This window comes from Tachysurus vachellii, chromosome 16, assembly GCF_030014155.1.
Source record: "Tachysurus vachellii isolate PV-2020 chromosome 16, HZAU_Pvac_v1, whole genome shotgun sequence".
NCBI lineage: Eukaryota > Metazoa > Chordata > Actinopteri > Siluriformes > Bagridae > Tachysurus > Tachysurus vachellii.
Window position 1 is genome coordinate 8,568,750 of NC_083475.1, and position 19,433 is coordinate 8,588,182.

At 40.3% G+C, this 19,433-nt stretch overlaps 1 protein-coding gene across 1 annotated transcript in view; it reads left to right on the plus strand.

Moving 5' to 3' along the window:
- plxnb2a.1 (plexin b2a, tandem duplicate 1) overlaps positions 1-19,433 on the plus strand; it is a 93,934-nt gene that overhangs the window by 74,263 nt on the left and 238 nt on the right. Inside the window, exons 12-37 of the mRNA XM_060889040.1 lie at positions 30-119; positions 1,348-1,435; positions 1,996-2,156; positions 2,387-2,535; positions 2,696-2,828; positions 4,170-4,306; positions 4,465-4,650; positions 5,366-5,477; positions 5,635-5,844; positions 6,056-6,235; positions 6,365-6,501; positions 6,622-6,722; positions 8,203-8,432; positions 9,190-9,371; positions 9,470-9,536; positions 9,626-9,772; positions 11,324-11,480; positions 11,604-11,704; positions 12,015-12,099; positions 12,897-13,048; positions 13,256-13,416; positions 15,628-15,775; positions 15,897-15,961; positions 16,114-16,189; positions 17,263-17,337; positions 17,738-19,433. The exon at positions 17,738-19,433 is cut by the window's right edge and continues 238 nt beyond it. Coding sequence (XP_060745023.1) covers positions 30-119; positions 1,348-1,435; positions 1,996-2,156; positions 2,387-2,535; positions 2,696-2,828; positions 4,170-4,306; positions 4,465-4,650; positions 5,366-5,477; positions 5,635-5,844; positions 6,056-6,235; positions 6,365-6,501; positions 6,622-6,722; positions 8,203-8,432; positions 9,190-9,371; positions 9,470-9,536; positions 9,626-9,772; positions 11,324-11,480; positions 11,604-11,704; positions 12,015-12,099; positions 12,897-13,048; positions 13,256-13,416; positions 15,628-15,775; positions 15,897-15,961; positions 16,114-16,189; positions 17,263-17,337; positions 17,738-17,842 — 3,435 coding nt within the window. The 3' untranslated portion in view covers positions 17,843-19,433. The remainder of the gene's footprint in view (positions 1-29; positions 120-1,347; positions 1,436-1,995; positions 2,157-2,386; positions 2,536-2,695; positions 2,829-4,169; positions 4,307-4,464; positions 4,651-5,365; positions 5,478-5,634; positions 5,845-6,055; positions 6,236-6,364; positions 6,502-6,621; positions 6,723-8,202; positions 8,433-9,189; positions 9,372-9,469; positions 9,537-9,625; positions 9,773-11,323; positions 11,481-11,603; positions 11,705-12,014; positions 12,100-12,896; positions 13,049-13,255; positions 13,417-15,627; positions 15,776-15,896; positions 15,962-16,113; positions 16,190-17,262; positions 17,338-17,737) is intronic.

Sequence of the window (19,433 nt, forward strand, 5' to 3'; positions counted from 1 at the left end):
CTATATTTTTCATTTCTTGCTTCATCCAGGGGAAAACGTTCCAGATCGGCACCAAGCTCATGAAGCAAGTGGGTGACGTGACTACCACAGATTCACAGTTCACCTTTTCTGGTTATGAGGTCAGTATGTCACAGGCTTTAGATAGTCTTGTGAACAGTTGCATATGATATCGGTTCCATTGCAGACTGTATTGTTCACACAAGCATTCTCCCATCTAATCTATTAACATTTTCTTTCCATTCATGCAACACTGCAATATTTGAGTTACAGAGCTACAAAAATGCCACAGGACAGCATTTATGTCATCTTATTGTCAACATGCACGAGCCATAAAGGTTGCAGTATTGTATACGGATAACAATGGATATGGAAGATTATAGAAATCTTTCTGTCATGATGTAAATGCCAAAGATAATGACATTACACACAATGAAACAAATTCAATTTGATTATAAAAACCTATGGCATGTTTTGTATTTTGGTTCATTGGTCATTTTAGCGCAAAAAAATAAAACCTGCTGCAACACAACACGTACTACACAACTTTTGGTTTACTTCCTGCAGTTGGGTCGATTTTAGAGTCAAATCACTTTCACAGTTGAGCGCTATCGGGCACTCTCAGGTTTGGACTTTAAACAGATTACACACTGCATATGTGAAAGTAACTTCAAAGAGCTGGTCCTACTAACCAATGTGACGAAGCACAAATCCTCTTTTTACACTTACAGAAATGACTGTGATTAAATGCACCGATACCTTTTCTCCCATACACAATGCCCCCAAAACAAACGAGTTTTAACCTGTGACAATGCAAAGCACTAAAAGTGATAAAAAATGTATACTTGATCCTTAAGTATAACGAAGAATCTTCTTTAAAATCTAAATGAAATTAATTTTATTTATATGGCGCTTTTACCAATGGATAGTCACAAAGTAATTCACAAAAATATATAACTTCAGGATATATGGCATTGGTTATATGGTACAGTATATATCCCTAGTGAGCAAGCCGGAGGAAAAAGTCCCTGAGATGATATGAGGAAGAAACTTTAAGAGGAATCGCAACTGTGTACTTTATGGTCAAAAGTTCAATTGTGTAGCCAGGAAATTCATTCTAGTTTCAACATGAAGTCTCTTTTGTTGAAGTTATTAACTGTTCACCGATGCAGACTTTGTGCCAGTCGCAGTCCAGATGTTGCTATCCTCAGCAATCCCATGTATCTCCAGGAAATTTCACATTTATTTTTATGTTATGTAACTTTTTTTTTAAGTGTCATTATCAGGAAAAGTGAATGTAGCGTCTATAATGAGTGTTCTGTTTTTTTCCCTCTGACTTACCGTGTCTAGTTTGCTTATGACAAACATCCGGAGGTGAACGTGTCGTTCTATGTGAAAGATAAGGAGACAGAGAAAAGGATTGACAGCACACTCCAGGGTAAGTGTAGTCTTCTGGGCATCTCAAATATTCAGGCAAACGGCTCGCCTGCTACTTGGATCGTATGGAAACGTAGAAAACTGCAGTTCTTCGATTAGATATCATGTGATCTACCCGAGGGTGTTTTGAGGGTGTAACTTTAAACTGAGCCTTAATGGGGTTGCTCTATTTTATCTGTTTAGTATTATTTATTTTTATTTGTTTATTTTTTTTCCTTCAAATTTTTGATAAATTATCTACAGTTTACTTCTGCCTTGAATGAGAGCATTTTCTTCCCTTTGTAGTTTTGCATGTATGGCAAAAGCATATCATTTACATCTCAAGTGTTTTGGCAGTAACCGACTGTAAAATGCCAATATCTTAGCAGCGTTGTACAGGAGCAGTATTAACAATGCAGAAATGATTGTGCACTGAACCCATTCCTGATCCTAGCATGAAGTGATTTCAGATGGACTGAAAATAAATGTCAGCCTTGGCTTTTTCCCCTCCTCGTTCATATGTTTAAGTAACACACACAGAGCATTACCTCATTGATCTCTCTTTTCACTTCTGTGTCTCAGTGGTGCTGTACAACTGTTCAGTGGGCCGTGAGGACTGTAGTCTGTGTAAGAACGCAGACACCAAGTACAATTGTGTGTGGTGCGACACCACACAGTCCTGCATTTATTCTAAACTTTGTTCAAAAGAGCTCGAGCAATGCCCTGCTCCCACCATCACAGATGTAAGACACACACACACACACACACACACACACACACATTCACTTATTTCTGTTTTCCTTATAGAAAATGGAACTATTTCTAATTGAATCATGTCGTTGCACGTCTTCATGTTTCATTCCATTTTCAAATGTCAGTCAATGGTTTCTGAATCCATTACTAAGACATGAGATTATTTTTCAAATTACATATGCAGGTTCTAAACTTTTTCTTATCCATGATTTCACTCCAGATCATTCCACGCTTTGGGCCCAGGAAGGGGCAGATCTCGGTCACTATAAAGGGATCCAATCTGGGGATTAAAAAAGAAGACATCAAGAGGATCACTGTGGCCGAAGTGCCGTGCGAGCACCAGGCAGACAGATACACAGTTTCCACTAGGTACTGCGTTATTGATGTGCCAGAAACTGTGGATATGTTGAATCAGTCTGACTGTAGAATGGAATCTATTATGTGGTCGTGTCACCATTTGTAGAAAGCACTTTTTCCTTTTTTTTTTTTACCGTGCATGTGTCTATATCTTTCCTTCTGTTTGTTTCAGTGTTGTGTGTAAGATCGGACCGCTGCCTGACCCTCCGATGGATGTGCCCAATGCTAAGAGCCCAGTTGGGCCAGTAAGAGTGACGGTAGAGGGGAAAGAACCTAGCGTCTCCACAGTTCTCTTCACATACCGGGTACTGAACATCTCTCTCTCTCTCTCTCTCTCTCTCTCTCTCTCTCTCTCTCTCTCTCTCTCTCTCTCTCTCTCTCTCACACACACACACACACACACACACACACACACACACACACACACACACACACACACACACACACACACACACACACACACACACACACACACACGCACTTTGTTAATAATCTTGATTATTTCATTGTAGTAAACTGCAGTATCTTCCTTTCTTTTTTTTATGTGCAAGGTAGACTCAGTTTTGCAGAAAAATAAAAAGATGAGTAAGCAGGAAAGAATTTTTTTTTTTTTTTTTTGCTTCCCACCCAAGCAAAAGAAGCATCAGAATGGCCATGCATTTGTGGAAGTAGCACCATGTTAGCTGGGCTGAAACGCATCAAATATATGACTTTTTTTGTCTCTCTCAGAACATCACGATGACCTGCAGTGTTTACTTTCAGTCAGAGTGTTCACAGAAACTCTTTTATCTTCAGTGAGTCTTCAGTGAGAGACGTAAATATGTTCTGAGATGAGAAGACATAACCAGATTAAAATAATCACATGATCTTTTTATGTACACTCATATTAAGCATTACGTATGCCGCAATTTGTTGACAGTCCACCGGGGCGGCTACATGCACAACGGACTCTGAACGGATGAGAATTCTACCGAGCTTGCACTCATCCAGCAAACAAGCTCGGTCGACAGTCACCCATAACGAGCTAATGCCTTTTGTCCTGTAGCTAGTCTCTGGTACAGTGTGCTGCCTTCAGCTAAACAGTTGTAAGAAAATAAAAGGATGATAAAACGGCGAAGATCTTAATGAAGGAGAAGCGTAGCAGCGACAAAATACCTGAAGTACTTCGGGTTCATCAGAGTCAAGAAGAACCCAGGACAAATCCTGCTCAAACATTTGATGCTGTTTTTCTCTTCGTAGTGTTCTCTTCGTAAAACGGGGTTTTGTTTTAAATGTAAATTGAGTGTAAGAACTGAGTGTCTCCCTAATGGCTGGGTGATAATATGGTCTAGCCGGATGTCTTTAAATAGTAAACATGGTCACGTACACCTTGGCTTGTTATTGTTACAGGTGTTCTCACCCAAATGGTCAAGTGATACTGTTGTTTTAATGGCGATCACGGTCACGTATACCCTTAATCAAGGGTTCCTTTTAGAGTTGTAAATGTATTGCCTTAGAATATTTAAGCCTTTTCGGGTATGGACTCTTTCTGGAGTGGAATCTGGTTGCATACAATCTGTAATTTCTTCTTTTTTTTTATCTGATCATGTTAAGAAGTTGCTGGACAAACCTTGATGTAGGCAATTTATCCACCTTGTCTCCTTCAGGACCCTGTGCCTAAGACGGTGTACCCCACAAAAGGTCCACAAGACGGTGGGACGGTTATCACCATCTCAGGTGAAGACCTGTTCACGGCTACTAAAGATGACATAAGTGTCACTGTGGGAGACGTGCCCTGTGAAGTGTGAGTAACAGACTGACTCAGGAGCTTATCAGTAATGAGTATCAATAACTCTTCTGCAATGTATGTCTCCCACTGTTTGTCTGTATTGTGGCCAACTTGCGTTCTGCGCTACGTGTCTGAAAATGTCCATTTTTCTCTTTTTCCTTGCCATACTTCAGCCTTGACTTTGGAGCCAAAATCACATGTAAGACAGGTTCGTATAAAAACCACCAGGTCCCATCCATGCCGCTCAAAGTCACAGTAAAATACGGCGAGAGCACCTCCGTCGTCGTGAGCAACAGCACCTTCACCTACGCCGTCAATCCCAAGATAACGAGCTACTCTCCTCAAGCAAGCTTTGTATGGTTAGTCTGACTAGCATATTGTTTTATTCTTTTTACAGAGTTTTTAATGCATTTTTTAATGCTCTGACCCATAGAGATGATCTTTTATGACCAGAAACGATGGATGGAAAACTTTTAGTGTGTCGGGATAATACTGTGAAACATTGCGGTGAATTCTCAGAGTCATTGATACTGAATCAAGTAGTGAATCGGGTGTCTGTGTTTGTACTGAATGCTTAATTCCCCCCAATTCGCATGTTAAAACAGTTTTGTATACCATAAGGCGCTATTGATCTCTTTTAAATACGTAGATGAAAATGAATAATCTGTAAAGCAGTCATTTGAATGATGAATAATTAAGTTAGAAGGATTTCTTTTATTTAAAAGTTTCTGCTGAAAAGATAAATTATACTCTTGTAAAAATGTGAGCTAACACAACTGCACAGTGTGTGGCGTGAACTTAATAGAGTAATGTAGTGTAGTGACTGCTCCTTCTCATGCATCAAACATTACATGCCTGAGCTCAGAACTAAACATTTTTTTGCTGAATGAAACATTGCACGACTTAAAAAAAAAAATGCAAGACTACAGGAAATGTAAATACCGCAGCATAGTAGGAAAAGATTGATGAAATTTCAGTTCAGAAGAATGACAAGGGCAGCACTGTGGAGAACACACACACAGTACAGAGTGAAAAACTGGCCTGGCTGCATTATCATGTTTGTGTTGATTTCAGCGGAGGCCGGAAGATCACGGTGGTGGGAACAGGATTCGATCTGGTGCAGAGAGCTGTTATGAGAGTGCTGCCCTCTGCTGATGAGTTCAACTTGCATCCCAGCAATGCTGAGGTGATTTTGCATTTCCACAGAAAATATCTCCACATAGCTTGTTTTTTCTCATTGTTGTTGATAATACTGTCGTCTGTGTTGTTTTAATGCATTTCCTGAATGAATTTAGATTCAAGCTGAAACCTTTTTCACTTGCCTTGTCATCCTCATCTCTCAGTACATGCAGGAGTTTATTCATAAGAACGGAACAACCCTAGAGTTCCTCTCTCCGACCGTGAACAATACACCCGAGGATTTGTCATTCACGACTGTCCTCGAGCTCGACAACATCCAGGTGAACCTGACCGAGTTTGAATACCACTCCGACCCTACGTTCACCGAGATAAAAGATAAACCCATCAGTGCAGGAATCATCATTATTGTCCATGTAAGTGTCTCTCTGTGCCATTGTGTGTCATCTGTGAGCTTCTAGCTTCTAAAAGAAATACTAGATATATATGAGTATATTCGCGCTAGTTTTATTGCTAGGGGTTTTTGAAATGTTTCTCTTTTGCTTGTTTCTCAATCATGTACAGAGTGTCTTTTATATTCCTCTCCCTTTTGTTATTAATATTGGTGTGTGTGTGTGTGAAATGCAGGGTCAAGGTCTCACCAACGCCATGACAGCACAAGAGGCACAAGCATTTGTTGGAGACACACAGTGTGTAGTGACCGTCCTGCATGAGGATAAGCTGTTCCTCGAGGCCCCATCTACGCCCCCTAAAGCTCGCTCCAGGCGCCACCGCAGAGACACCAGCTCAGAGGCCCTGGAGCTAGTGGTGAGCTCTGGATTTCATTCAAATGTTCATGTTTTTACACGTTTTCTTTGTATATTTCTCAGCTCCTCGTCTCCCTCTTCTTTTATTTATTTATTTATCTATTTATTTATTTATTAATTTTCTTCTCAGATTAAGTTTGGCCGTGGACTGTTTAACGTGGGCACCGTGCGTTACGAGAAGAAGAGTGAGGTTCCACTGTACATCATCATCCCAGCGGTTATCCTGCCCATGCTGCTGTTCATCGCTGTGTCTGTCTACTGCTATAGGTAAATAAAACTACATCTCTTTGTCATGCTAGTGGAGTCTTTTTTTTTTTTTTTTTTTTTTTTTTGTAAGTTCCCTTCTGTTCTCTTACAATGCGACTGTATGTGTGTATTGGTTTATAGGAGAAAAAGCCAGCAAGCTGAAAGAGAATATGAAAAGGTGAAGCACCAGCTGGAGAGTCTGGAGGAAAGCGTGCGGGATCGATGTAAAAAAGAGTTCACAGGTGGGAAATCGCAGAATTTTGGGGGTTATTAACAACATGCACATGGAATCAGGAACCTATGGATCTTGAGCCAGATGTGGATCTTTTAATTTTTTTTCCCCAGGAAGAGAAGAGAAGCCTTTGTTTGTCTCACATTCACAGTGAAATTCTTTCTTTGCATATCCTAACATTTAAGGTTGGGGTCGGGAGCACAGGGTCAGCCATGATACAGCGCTTCTGAGAGGGTTAAGGGCCTTGCTCAAGGGCCCAACAGTGGCAGCTTGACAGTGCTGGGAATTGAAACCTGATCCTCTGATCAACACCCAGAGCCTTAACCAATTAACCCAGAGCCTTTTTTTCTTAATTTAAAAAAATTAAGCGAGAGCTAACAAGATCTAAAGAAAGTATTTATAGCAATATGATTATAATCTACAAAAAAACAGAAAACACAACAACATTAAAACTGGTCTATTTATGTGAATGCCAGTGAAGCTGAGCTCGATTAGCAAAAATGTCCGACATTCAGAAAAGGTTTACTCAACAGCAGTGAGTTCAGTTCAACCTGCCAGGACAGAAGCAGAGAAAACTTGCATTACATGAATGTTGATAACTAAATCTAAACACACAATGTGCACTTTGCTGCACTTCTGGTAGACTAAACCGAGCTCCAGGACACATCAATTCCCTGTACACAAACACACTAAGGGTACATGCTTAAGGGTGTGTGTTTTGCCATTGAAGGCTATTCTTTAGTATTGCCTTGTTTATTCAGTTTGTGTGAGTCATCCCCTTGGGTAATATTAGTTTTGCACAGTCATATCAAAATATATAGAAATATAAACTTTACCAGCCATGAATATTTTGCAGGCAGTAAGTGCGACTGTGGGCTGGGCTTAGTACACACATTTCTCTTGTTTATTATCGGACTTTAGATTATACTGTAGGTGCCCTTGGAGGATGAAGAATGGAATGTCTGATGAAGGACCTCCTGGTGTAAAGAGAAAAACCACATAGTCCTACAGTATAAAATCTACAGTACTCCCAGCACATTATTTATAGTCTTTTCACTTTTTAATAAAGGATTTACTTTAGTTCTTTAATATCTTGGCAAACGATATCATAAAATAACTAGAGATGAAACTGAGATGTAATCTTGTTTTTTTTCTTTCACACTGTTTCATTCACACACACAGAAGACATAAAGGGGAAGAGTTGATACCTCCATAAAGGGCTAAACTTTATATTCACGCAGCAGTGTTTCTGCTCAGTAATATAGTCATGTCATATCCTGTTTATTTCCTTTATAAGAAATAGTACAAAAATATAAATGTTCTTTTGTATGCTCTTTTTTGCTCATTCTTATTCTCTCTCTCTCTCTCTCTCTCTCTCTCTCTCTCTCTCTCTCTCTCTCTCACACTCTCTCTCTCTCGCTCTCTCTCTCGCTCTCTCTCTCGCTCTCTCTCTCACACTCTCTCTCTCTCTCTCTCTCGCTCTCTCTCAGATCTGATGATTGAGATGGAAGACCACACCAGTGATCTAAGCGAGGCCCGAATTCCCTTCTTGGACTACAAGAATTACACGAACCGAGTCTTTTTCCTTCCCTCTAAAGATGGGGCCAATGATGTCATGATCACTGGCAAGCTGGACATCCCAGAAAACCGCAGGGTCATCGTTGACCAGGCATTAAATCAGTTCTCTAATCTGCTCAACAGCAAGACCTTCCTCATCAACGTACGTCGCTATCTAATTTATTAAAGTCCACTTCGCTTTCCTGATCAAACACATGCTTTTAGCTTGTATACTGAAACCATGACGACCACGGAAACTATGAGTCAGTTTCTGCCTTTTAGCGTCCGGAGCATAAAAGACTTAATAACATATAACTTCTACACAAAGAGGCTTTTTCAAGTCTGCACAAAAGGTTACATTACATACTAGAGAAAAAGAGAATACTGCTCGAGTCTCAGCAAAGGCAGTACGATTATTGGTTGATTTACATTTGTAAAGGCTTTTGTATGATTTTGATTGTGTAACAGACTTTTATAAGGACCAACACAGCAAGAACTCAGCTATTAATTCAATTTTGCATGCAGAATATATTAACTCATGGCACTTTTTCATCAATGAATTCCCTTGAGGTGTCTGAATCAGAGCAAAAATTTGGTGGTTTTGATTTTGTTTGCTCTTTGGTAACGACAAAATGATAGAGATGGAACAAAAGCGAACCACACAGACAAGGAAAATACACTGTTTTTTGATTCCTATGGACTGAATACTTCATATGTTCTAGACCTCATATCAGCTATATGGATTAACATTAATTAGCGTTAACATTGGCATTATTGGATCAACAGAAATTCTTCAAATCTCATATATAAAATCTTGCCCATATTTATATATTTTTTTATTTTTGAATAAAATGTACTCTCTGTTTTTACCTTAAAAAAAAAATAAAAATGTTCCTATACTTCCTGTGACTATTCTACAGTTCATTCGTACTCTGGAGAGCCGGCAAGAGTTCAATGCCAGAAATAAGGTGTACTTTGCCTCGTTGCTGACGGTGGCACTTCACGGGAAGCTGGAATACTACACTGACATTATGAGGACGCTCCTGCTGGAGCTAATGGAGGAGCATGTGCACAGCAAAAACCCCAAACTGATGCTCCGCAGGTGAGTCACCGCCTCTTTAAGCAAGGGCTGAGCGAGAACCTGAAGCATTTTTTTTTTTTTTTTTATAAATCATCCATGTTTCTGTATCCTGTCTGTAGATCAGAGACTGTAGTTGAGAGGATGCTATGTAATTGGATGTCCATTTGCCTCTACCAGTTCCTCAAGGTAAGTTGCATTTAGCGACCATCTCAGTCTGTCTCGACTTCCAGCAGTTCAAAATTAGCTAATTTATGTGGACTTAATTGTGTTGTCAGGACTCAGCTGGTGAACCACTCTACAAGCTGTTTAAAGCTATAAAGCACCAGGTAGAAAAAGGCCCAGTGGATGCCAATTTGAAGAGGGCAAAGTACACTCTAAATGACACAGGCCTGCTGGGAGATGATGTGGAGTACTGCGTACTGGTGAGTTGGCCCATCTCAGTCCATTTTCAGTAATCTCCCACGTAGGACGGTCATGATTTTTTGTGAAAACTTTCACAAACTGGCCTGTCTGCCTGTCCTCCTGCCTGTCCTCCTGCCTGTCCTCCTGCCTGTCCTCCTGCCTGTTCTCCTGTCTGTCTACCTGTCTATAGAGAGAAAGAGATGAATGGATAAAAGTGTATATGCATAATCAGACAGACAGATAAAATGTGACATTAAAAAAATATATATTTGAAGATGTCAAAGCTGTCAAATTGATGATGCAATTGTTAAAAGAAAACTATATATGTATATATATATATATATATATATATATGTATGTAAGTGTGTGTGTGTGTGTGTGTGTGTGTCTGTGTAAAAAGTGAAGTGAATAACACTGATTATCTTTTCAACACAGCACCTGTTAGTGGGTAAGATATATAAGGCACCAAGTGAACATTTTGTCCTCAAAGTGTCAGAAGGAAAAGTGAAAAATGGGCAAGCATAAGGATTTAAGCGAGTTTAACATGGGCCAAATTGTGATGGCTAGACGACAGGGTCAGGGCATCTGCAAAAGTGCAGCTCTTTAGGGGTGTTCCCGGTCTACAGGGGTTAGAATATATCAAAAGTGGTCCAAGGAAGGAAGCTGATATAAAGGTGTCAGAATACACAGTGCGTCACAGTTTGTTGTGTATTGCATAGCCGCAGACCAGTCAGGGTGCCCATGTTGACCCCTGTCCACTGCCAAAAGCACCAACAATGGGCACGTGAGCATCAGAACTGGACCACGGAGCAATAGAAAAAGATGGTCTGGTGAATCAAATTTTCTTTTATATCATGTGCAGGGCCGAGTGCGTGTGCATCTCTCACCTGGGAAACCTCACCTCACCTGCCATCCATGTGGATGTTACTTTGACATGTACAACCTTTTTTTAAGCGTTGTTGCAGACCATGTACAGTACACATGAAAACAGTATTCCCTTATGGCTGTGGTCTCGTTCATCAGGGTAATGTGTCCTCCCACAAAGCAAAAATGGTTCAGGAACGGTTTGAGGAGCACAACAAGTTTGAAGTGTTGATTTGGCCTCCAAATTCCCCAGATCTCAATCCAATCCAGTATCTGTGGGATGTGCTGAACAAACAAGCCCGATCCATGGAAACCCCACCTCGCTACTTACAGGACTTAAAGGATCTGCTGCTAACATCTTGGTGCCAGATAACACAGTACACCTTCAGGGCTCTAGTGGAGTCCATGCCTTGATGGGTCAGGGCTGTTTTGGCTGCAAAAGGGGGACCATCACAATATTAGGAATTGTCATAATGTTATGTCTGATCAGTGGATGTTTGTGACACATATTATCAACAAACAAAAAAAAAGTTTCACTTTCCCTTTATGACTAAAAAGTAGAAGCTTGCTCTATCATCAATGTGGTTTCACTTGCAGGATGGACAAGGTGGCAGGGTTGTTTTCGTGTATCATGTATCACGCATGCGTTTTTACGTTTGTCTAGTTACATTCACATACTGTGTTGACTTCCTGTTCAATCTTTTCAGACTCTACAGGTGTTGGTCCATGGTGAGGGCCCTGATGTAACCCCGGTGAAAGTTTTGAACTGTGACACTATCACCCAGGTGAAAGAGAAAATCATTGAACAGGTTTACCGGAACCTTCCCTATTCTCAGAGACCGACTGTAGAGAGTGTCGCCTTGGGTAGGAGACACTCACCATTTAATAACACTCAACATAACAGTATTAACTGTTTATTCAAGGATGTGGAAGTGAGATGTCATATGCATTATTTTATTTTATTTTATTTATTTATTTATTTTGCAGAATGGCGTCCCGGCTCAACGGGGCAGATTCTGTCCGATATCGATTTAACATCTCAGAAGGAGGGCAGGTGGAAACGTCTCAACACTCTGGCACATTACAACGTGGGTGCTAAAGTAAAACTGTTCTATACATGAACTAAAATGAATTGAACTAGTCTCTAAAATGAACAAGTCTAATAACTAAATTGTTCAGCAGTTGAATTCTGAAATCACGGCATTACTTAAAACAGCAGTGGCTTTACACACCGATGTGGTTGTTGTAACAAATTATTGCAGTTAACAATAGCAATAAAGCCAAACTCGTCAAATATGTGACATCATCATTATATTGCTTTCAGTGCTTTATTACAATCATTTACAACCACTGTTGTTGATTATATATTGTTTTGTTATTTTGTGTGTTTTTAATTAGGTGCGAGACAACGCCACTCTCGTTCTGTCAAAAGTTCTTCACACTCAGCAGTCTTTCGACCAGAACCAGGAGAGCCATGAAGAAAGTGGGTTTGCTCTGTTTTCAGCATGCAATAAAAAAATATCAGAGTACAGCATCCTCTGTACGTTTAGCCATAGTATTGTTCATGAACATTTAAATGGAATATGTAAGCTACATTCATACTGAAGTCTAATGAGCTCGTTTGACTAGAATTACTTCCATCCAGCAAATGATTTTTTTGTACAGTGTCGGTTGGAGTCATACCTGGCAGTATGTAACCTGAAAATTGAATGATCCGATGTTGGCCAGACTCTGTGCTTGTGATTATTGTCCAAGCAGAAAATATTACTAACATTCCCACATTCCAGGATCATATCTATGGTACATAGCGCCAGATTTTACATGTTCAACAAGCAAGGTAGAACATATGGCCTTAATGACTAAAGCAGAATCAATCTATCTTTGGGAATACACTTTGGATGAGAGACGCATTCACACCTAAGGGCTTTTTGTCAAAACCAGTCAAGCTACTGGCATGTTCTTTTGCAAGTCTGGAGGAAAGGACAGATCTTGGAAGAAACCCAAGTGTACAACGGTTGAATGTGTGAAACTTCTCAGAATCATATGAACTAGGGCTATTTGAAACTGCAGATGCCCTATAATAACCAACATCCCATGTAGCTGCATGTGCATCTCACCTAAAGTTCTCAGTAAAGTGCTGTTATTAAGGCGAGGGAAAACGGAACCAATTATCAGCGAGCTTGTTGCTGTATGTTCCTGTTTGTGTATTAGTTTGTGAAGGCTGCTATACTGTACCTGATTGGCATGTGTAATCCGTCGTGCCCATGTGTTGCTTTTCAGGGAGTGCTCTGCTGGACGATGACAAAGTGTTCCACCTGGTGAGGCCAGCAGAAGAGATGGATGAAGTGAAGTCCAAGCGGGGCAGCATGAAGGACAAGGCCCCCATTAAAACCATCACTGAAATCTACTTGACTAGGCTGCTGTCCATGAAGGTAAAAATACAGCTATATATATATATACATATATAAAACACGTAATTGTGTTTAATGAGAGAGGAAGAACCAACGTTTTTCTGGATGTGAAATAACTGAACATCAATCTTTCTCATATTTTGTTTGTGCAAAAAGAGTAATTGCATTGAGTCATACTGAAGGCGAAGGAATGTGACGAAATAAAGTGTGTGTGTGTGTGTGTCACAGGGCACCTTGCAGCAGTTTGTCGACGATTTCTTCCGCAGCGTGTTGTGTTCAGGGGCTGAAGTCCCTCCAGCCATCAAGTACTTTTTCGACTTTCTGGATGAGCAGGCGCACAAACATGACAACGTAGACGAGGAAACCATCCACATATGGAAGACCAACAGGTCCATACAACAACAATCACAGTGTCACACTAACCATAAATCCACTCCACAACACACTATTCCTGTCATTCTCTGGCCCCTCTTTTTTAAAAAAAAAAAAAAAAGTGCTGTTGAAAGCATGTTCTTAGCAGCTCTTTTTTTTTTTTTAAGAAGTTCTTTGGTCTGAACCCAGGCTCGTTTAATTGTTCAGACTCTGTGGAGGCAGAATGAAATATTTATACCCTGCTGTGCCAGTGAGCCCATTAAGATTGACAGATGAAGACCATGTCTAAATTCCTCTTGCGTCCATTTGTCCTCCCTCAATGTGGCAGCAGGTGTTGTCTATTAAATAAGTCTGCTTGCTTCAGTGATGACTCAGAACAAAAAGGAGATAATTGCATTCTTTGTTAAGGAAGTTTGTGTGAAATGAACTAGAAAATGGAATTGACACTTTATTGAACATGTTGAAAAGTTATCTGTAGTTTATAATATTATGTCAATGTCAACTTTATTTGTATAGCACTATTCAAACAACACATGTTGACCAATGTGCTTTACATCTAAGTATAAAAAAATAAATACAATTTTAATAATGGCAATACACACATTAACAGTAATAATAAAAAATATTTCAACAAGAGGGATATGCCATGGAAAACTATGTATTAAGTTGTATTTTAAAAACGTGTACGGAATCAGCATCCCTGACGTACATGGGTAAGCTATTCCAAAGTCTAGGTGCTACTGCCGCAAATGCACGATCCCCTTTTTGGCTTAACTTGGTCCTTGGAATTTTAAGTAAATTGAGTTGTTGATCTCAATGTTCTTCTCGTTTGATGTTCAGTTAACAAATCTGATAAGTAAGATGGCGCAAGGCCATGCAGAGATTTATATACTAGTAAAAGTAACTTAAAATCAATCCTGTACTGTACAGGAAGCCAATACAAGGAGACCAGGGGCGGAGTGATGTGTTCATGTTTTTTTAATATTCGTTAATAATCTTGCAGCAGCATTTTGAACCTTCTGCAGCCACAAGATAGAGGCTTGACTAATTCCTTTATATGCTTTATGATGTCTTGATGCTATGAGAGCATGAATTGCAATTTCGAGACTCTTAAATGTCAGACAAGATTTCATCTTGGCCAGATTTCTCAGATGAAAAAAACTAGACTTTACAACACGATTTATCTGTGTGTTCAGCTTCAGAGAGCTATCAATAAATACCCCCAAGTTTATATTATAGCACTGAGAGGTCCATAATAGTGCAGCTAAAAAGCAATGGGATTATTAAGTGGGATGTTTTAACTGGAAAAGACAATGTCAATGTTTAAATTAAAGTTTCTAAAATGTTTAGAGATCTGATTTTGATACCCTGGCATCATGGAAGTAGGAATGTCAAGGATTTTTTTTTTTGTGTGTGTGGTTTTTTTTTTTTTTTTTTTTTTTTTGATCACTTTTCTTTTCTTTGCTTAGCAAACTTAAATCACTCCTAAAAATATCCTGTAAAATCAAAAAGCTCATTATCTGGTCATGGTCTTAGTTTAGGTGATGTTCTGTTCTCTGTGTGTCTCAGACTCTCAGTGCAACACTACAAGTATCTAAATACACATTAGTTTTAACGGTGTAAACTCTCACTCATTACCCACTCTCCACTCATTCTCCACAACTCCTTTCCCTCGCTTCCAACAGATCAATCAATGAAATATATTCTGTTGTTTTGACCCTAAGTGCTAAAGTATAAATTTTTGGTTAACGAATACTCTGGGTGAAATTTCTCAAGATGCTGGCATAAGTATTATTTGTATTATACTACAGTACATGATAGTCGTATGTTGTCTTTGATCTGACTTGTGAAGAAAGGATTCCTGCAGTAGAAATGACTCTAGGTGATAATGTCATCTGTCATTACAAGCAGTAGTGTTTCTCTGTCAACAGACAGTAATGACTTTGTTTTTTGCTTTAGACTCTTATCTTTGGTTATGATAGAGTTAAATGTAAAACAAAGACAAGAATGACACGAGCGTGTTGAATCATGTAATCAACAGCAGAGCTGGTATAAGATTAGTAGAGCTTGTGGTAGTTCAGTATGCAATTTTATAGACAGCATCTTTACACAAAACCAGATGTAGATCTTTAATGAGCAAGAGGGCAAGAGGGCAAAGTGGCATCCTGCTGCTGCACCATCATTTGTGATGTACTGTATGTAATGGAGGTGTGTGTGTGTGCTTGCAGTTTGCCTCTGAGATTCTGGGTTAACATCCTGAAAAACCCTCACTTCATCTTTGACGTACACGTCACCGAGGTAGTAGATGCCTCGCTGTCTGTTATCGCCCAGACCTTCATGGATGCCTGCACTAAGACTGAGCACAAGCTGACTCCAGTGAGTATCATAAGCAGGGACATGTTTATTGTAGAATTATTAAAATTATTATTTTAAGTATTCAGTGTATCGCATTTTCTCCAACTTTCCTTTTTTTTCTTTTTTTTTTGTAACCATTTAGGAGTCTCCTAGCAACAAACTCCTCTACGCAAAAGAGATTCCTACATATAAGAAGATGGTCGAGGAGTCAGTATAGTTCTTGATTTTATTCTTAAGCGATTGTGAATAAATTACTGATAAACCTGCCGTTTAACGTCTAATATACACTGAGTTTAATGATAAGCTGCACAGCATCAATATACAGCTTTCCTCAGCTGTCTGTCTCGTCCTTCCTGTAGTTATTACAAAGGCATCCGTCAGATGGTGTCAGTGAGTGACCAAGACATGAACACACACCTGGCTGAGATCTCACGGGTAAGTGTGTGTGTGTGTGCGAGAGTGTGTGTGTGTGTGTGTGCGTGTGCGAGAGTGTGTGTGCGAGAGTGTGTGTGTGTGTGCGAGAGTGTGTGTGTGTGTGTGAGAGTGTGTGTGTGTGTGTGTGTGTGTGCGAGAGTGTGTGTGTGTGTGTGCGAGAGTGTGTGTGTGTGTGTGCGAGAGTGTGTGTGTGTGTGTGTGTGTGCGAGAGTGTGTGTGTGTGTGTGCGAGAGTGTGTGCGAGAGTGTGTGTGTGTGTGTGCGAGAGTGTGTGTGTGCGAGAGTGTGTGTGCGTGTGTGCGAGAGTGTGTGTGTGTGTGAGAGTGTGTGTGTGTGCGAGAGTGTGTGTGTGCGAGAGTGTGTGTGTGCGAGAGAGTGTGTGTGTGCGAGAGTGTGTGTGTGTGCGAGAGTGTGTGTGTGTGTGTGTGCGAGAGTGTGTGTGTGTGTGTGCGAGAGTGTGTGTGTGTGCGAGAGTGTGTGTGTGCGAGAGTGTGTGTGTGCGAGAGTGTGTGTGTGCGAGAGTGTGTGTGTGCGTGCGAGAGTGTGTGTGTGTGTGTGTGCGTGCGAGAGTGTGTGTGTGTGTGTGTGCGTGCGAGAGTGTGTGTGTGCGTGCGAGAGTGTGTGTGTGTGTGCGAGAGTGTGTGTGTGTGTGTGCGAGAGTGTGTGTGTGTGTGTGTGTGCGAGAGTGTGTGTGTGTGTGCGAGAGTGTGTGTGTGTGTGTGTGCGAGAGTGTGTGTGTGTGTGTGTGCGAGAGTGTGTGTGTGTGTGCGAGAGTGTGTGCGTGTGTGTGTGTGTGTGCGAGAGTGTGTGTGCGAGAGTGTGTGTGTGTGTGTGCGAGAGTGTGTGTGTGTGCGAGAGTGTGTGTGTGTGTGTGTGTGCGCGCGAGAGGGTGTGTGTGTGCGAGAGAGAGGGTGTGTGTGTGTGTGTGCGCGCGAGAGGGTGTGTGTGTGCGAGAGAGAGGGTGTGTGTGTGCGCGCGAGAGTGTGCGAGTGTGTGTACGAGAGTCTGAATCTGTACACACATTGTAGAGACACTATACATACTGTGTCAATTACCCGTCATTGTTTTGCTCAGTCCCACACAGACAAACTGAACACCCAGGTTGCTCTGCACCAGCTGTATCAGTACGCCAGCAAGTACTACGATGGAGTAAGTTTCACTCTGTTTCTGTTGTTGTTTGAATATTAACTTGGTTCCTGTAAATATTATTATAAACACTAAATTCATATCCAGGCTCTTTGTTTTCTCTCTTTTTGAAAATCTTAAAATGAAAAACTGCTCCGTGTTGCTAGAGAGATCCGACTTGTCTATTAGAAAACTGTGACACTGGAGACTTCTTCTCAAAATGTTAAACAACCTTTTCCCACAAAGCTGATCACGACTATATCACCAGTTAGGTTACTGTTACTATAGTAACTGTAATGCCTATTAGAACCAGCACATTAACATAAACCTGACTGCTGTTATAGAAAATAAATCTGCTGACCAATCAGACCGGTGGTACAATGCAGGTTTCTCATTGACTCTTCACCCGTGTTTTGTTCCACAGATCATCTCGTCGCTAGAGGACGACCCCGCAGCTCAGAGCAAGCAGCTGACCCTGCGACTGCAGCAGATCGCAGCTGCATTGGAGAACAAAGTCACTGACCTTTAGTGTGAAGTCTCTGAGGTCAGAGCACAGAAGACCCACACCACCAAACATCACTGGCTCCCAGACATCATGAACTGATTTGAATGAAAAGATACAGAGGACTTACGCAGCCTATCACATTATCATCACTAGCTTGTTTCTTCTCTTCGGGTTGCGACAGGATTCGGCACACAGCCCGAACGAGCCGGGCCACGCAGTAGAGAGAAAAAAAAAAGACTGTTTGATTAAGGCTGAAATCCTGCTTCTTTATGGTACGGCTGTGTCAGAGCTCTTCACTGACCACTCTGGTAATTAGTGTCTGTTTTGCAGTCGCAGTAATAATCAGATTATTCTTTCGTGTGCAGATGAAATTAAAAGAATAGTATTATATGTATATATTTTTTACACAAAATGGATTTATTGTCATTTCGGTTTCATAGCCACTATGTTTCCAGCTTGAGGAAAGGTCAGTGAGGTCACTTTCCAGAGGAAAAGCCTTCACAGCTAGCGCACCTTGCTTTTACAGTACGTTTCCATGGCATCTGTTGTTATGTGTTGTTGATTTTCCACATCCGTGTCCACTTTTGCCCTATCGGGGATGCAGAGTTAGGCTAGAATAGTTGCTAAGAGACGTTAGTCAAGGGTTGTTTTATACAGCAAGAGGTGCTCTTAGTCATGTGTTTGTTTTGCTCTAACACAAGTTACCACCACATAGCAAACAGCCAGCAAATGACTCTTTCTTCTTTACCTGTCATTTTTTTTTTCTTTTTTTTTTCTTTTTAAATATCACAGCTGCTCATCATATATTTTAAGTCCCAATTTTGAGTAAGTAGATTTTTTTTTATTTATTTTTTTTTTTATAGTTTTAGAGCACCATGGCTTTTTATCCCACATGGCTTCTCTTCCTGTTTCTGGACACACAAACCGTTTTTTAATATTAAATGTTTTGTGTCTTAAAATGTAGGGAGTTTGAATATTTTGACTTTAGATTGTGTCGGGGACGTTTGAATGTTATTTGTCTTACAATCCAGATTTTTTTCTTTTTTTTCCCCCCCAAAGTGATTTACTCTGATTAAGAATGGAGTCATTTTGTTAACACAGCCTTGGTGACCATTGTGAAAACTGTGCAATTCTCAGAACTGTAACTGTGGTGTTTTAGGTTTTTAGAAATGACCAAAGTTTAAAAGTGTTTTGTGCTTTTTGTGCTTATGTTCCTTTTAAAGTGATATCAAGCCCCAGATGCCAGATAGGCAGGACTCATGTGTTCTTAAGGACTGAGTAAAGGTAGTTGATCATGAAACTCAGTATAAATTAGCTTTTTTTTTTCCCTCCTTAACAAACGGTACTATTGTTTTTTTTTTTTTGTTTTGTTTTTTTGTTTGCCCTGACTCAAACATGCCATGCACTACACATATCGAATCATGTCAATAATGTAAATGTAATTTTAGTGCAGGATAAATACATCCTTTCACCAGATTTAAATGTTTTTATTTTTTTTTTTTATTTCTCTTCCTCCCTCCAATTCCTCTTACATTCCTAATCTGAAACTTTTCCGAGCGTATCGCCATGTTGTTAAGCTTCTTTTCTGCCTTTCTTGACCAGAATGTGCCTTAAT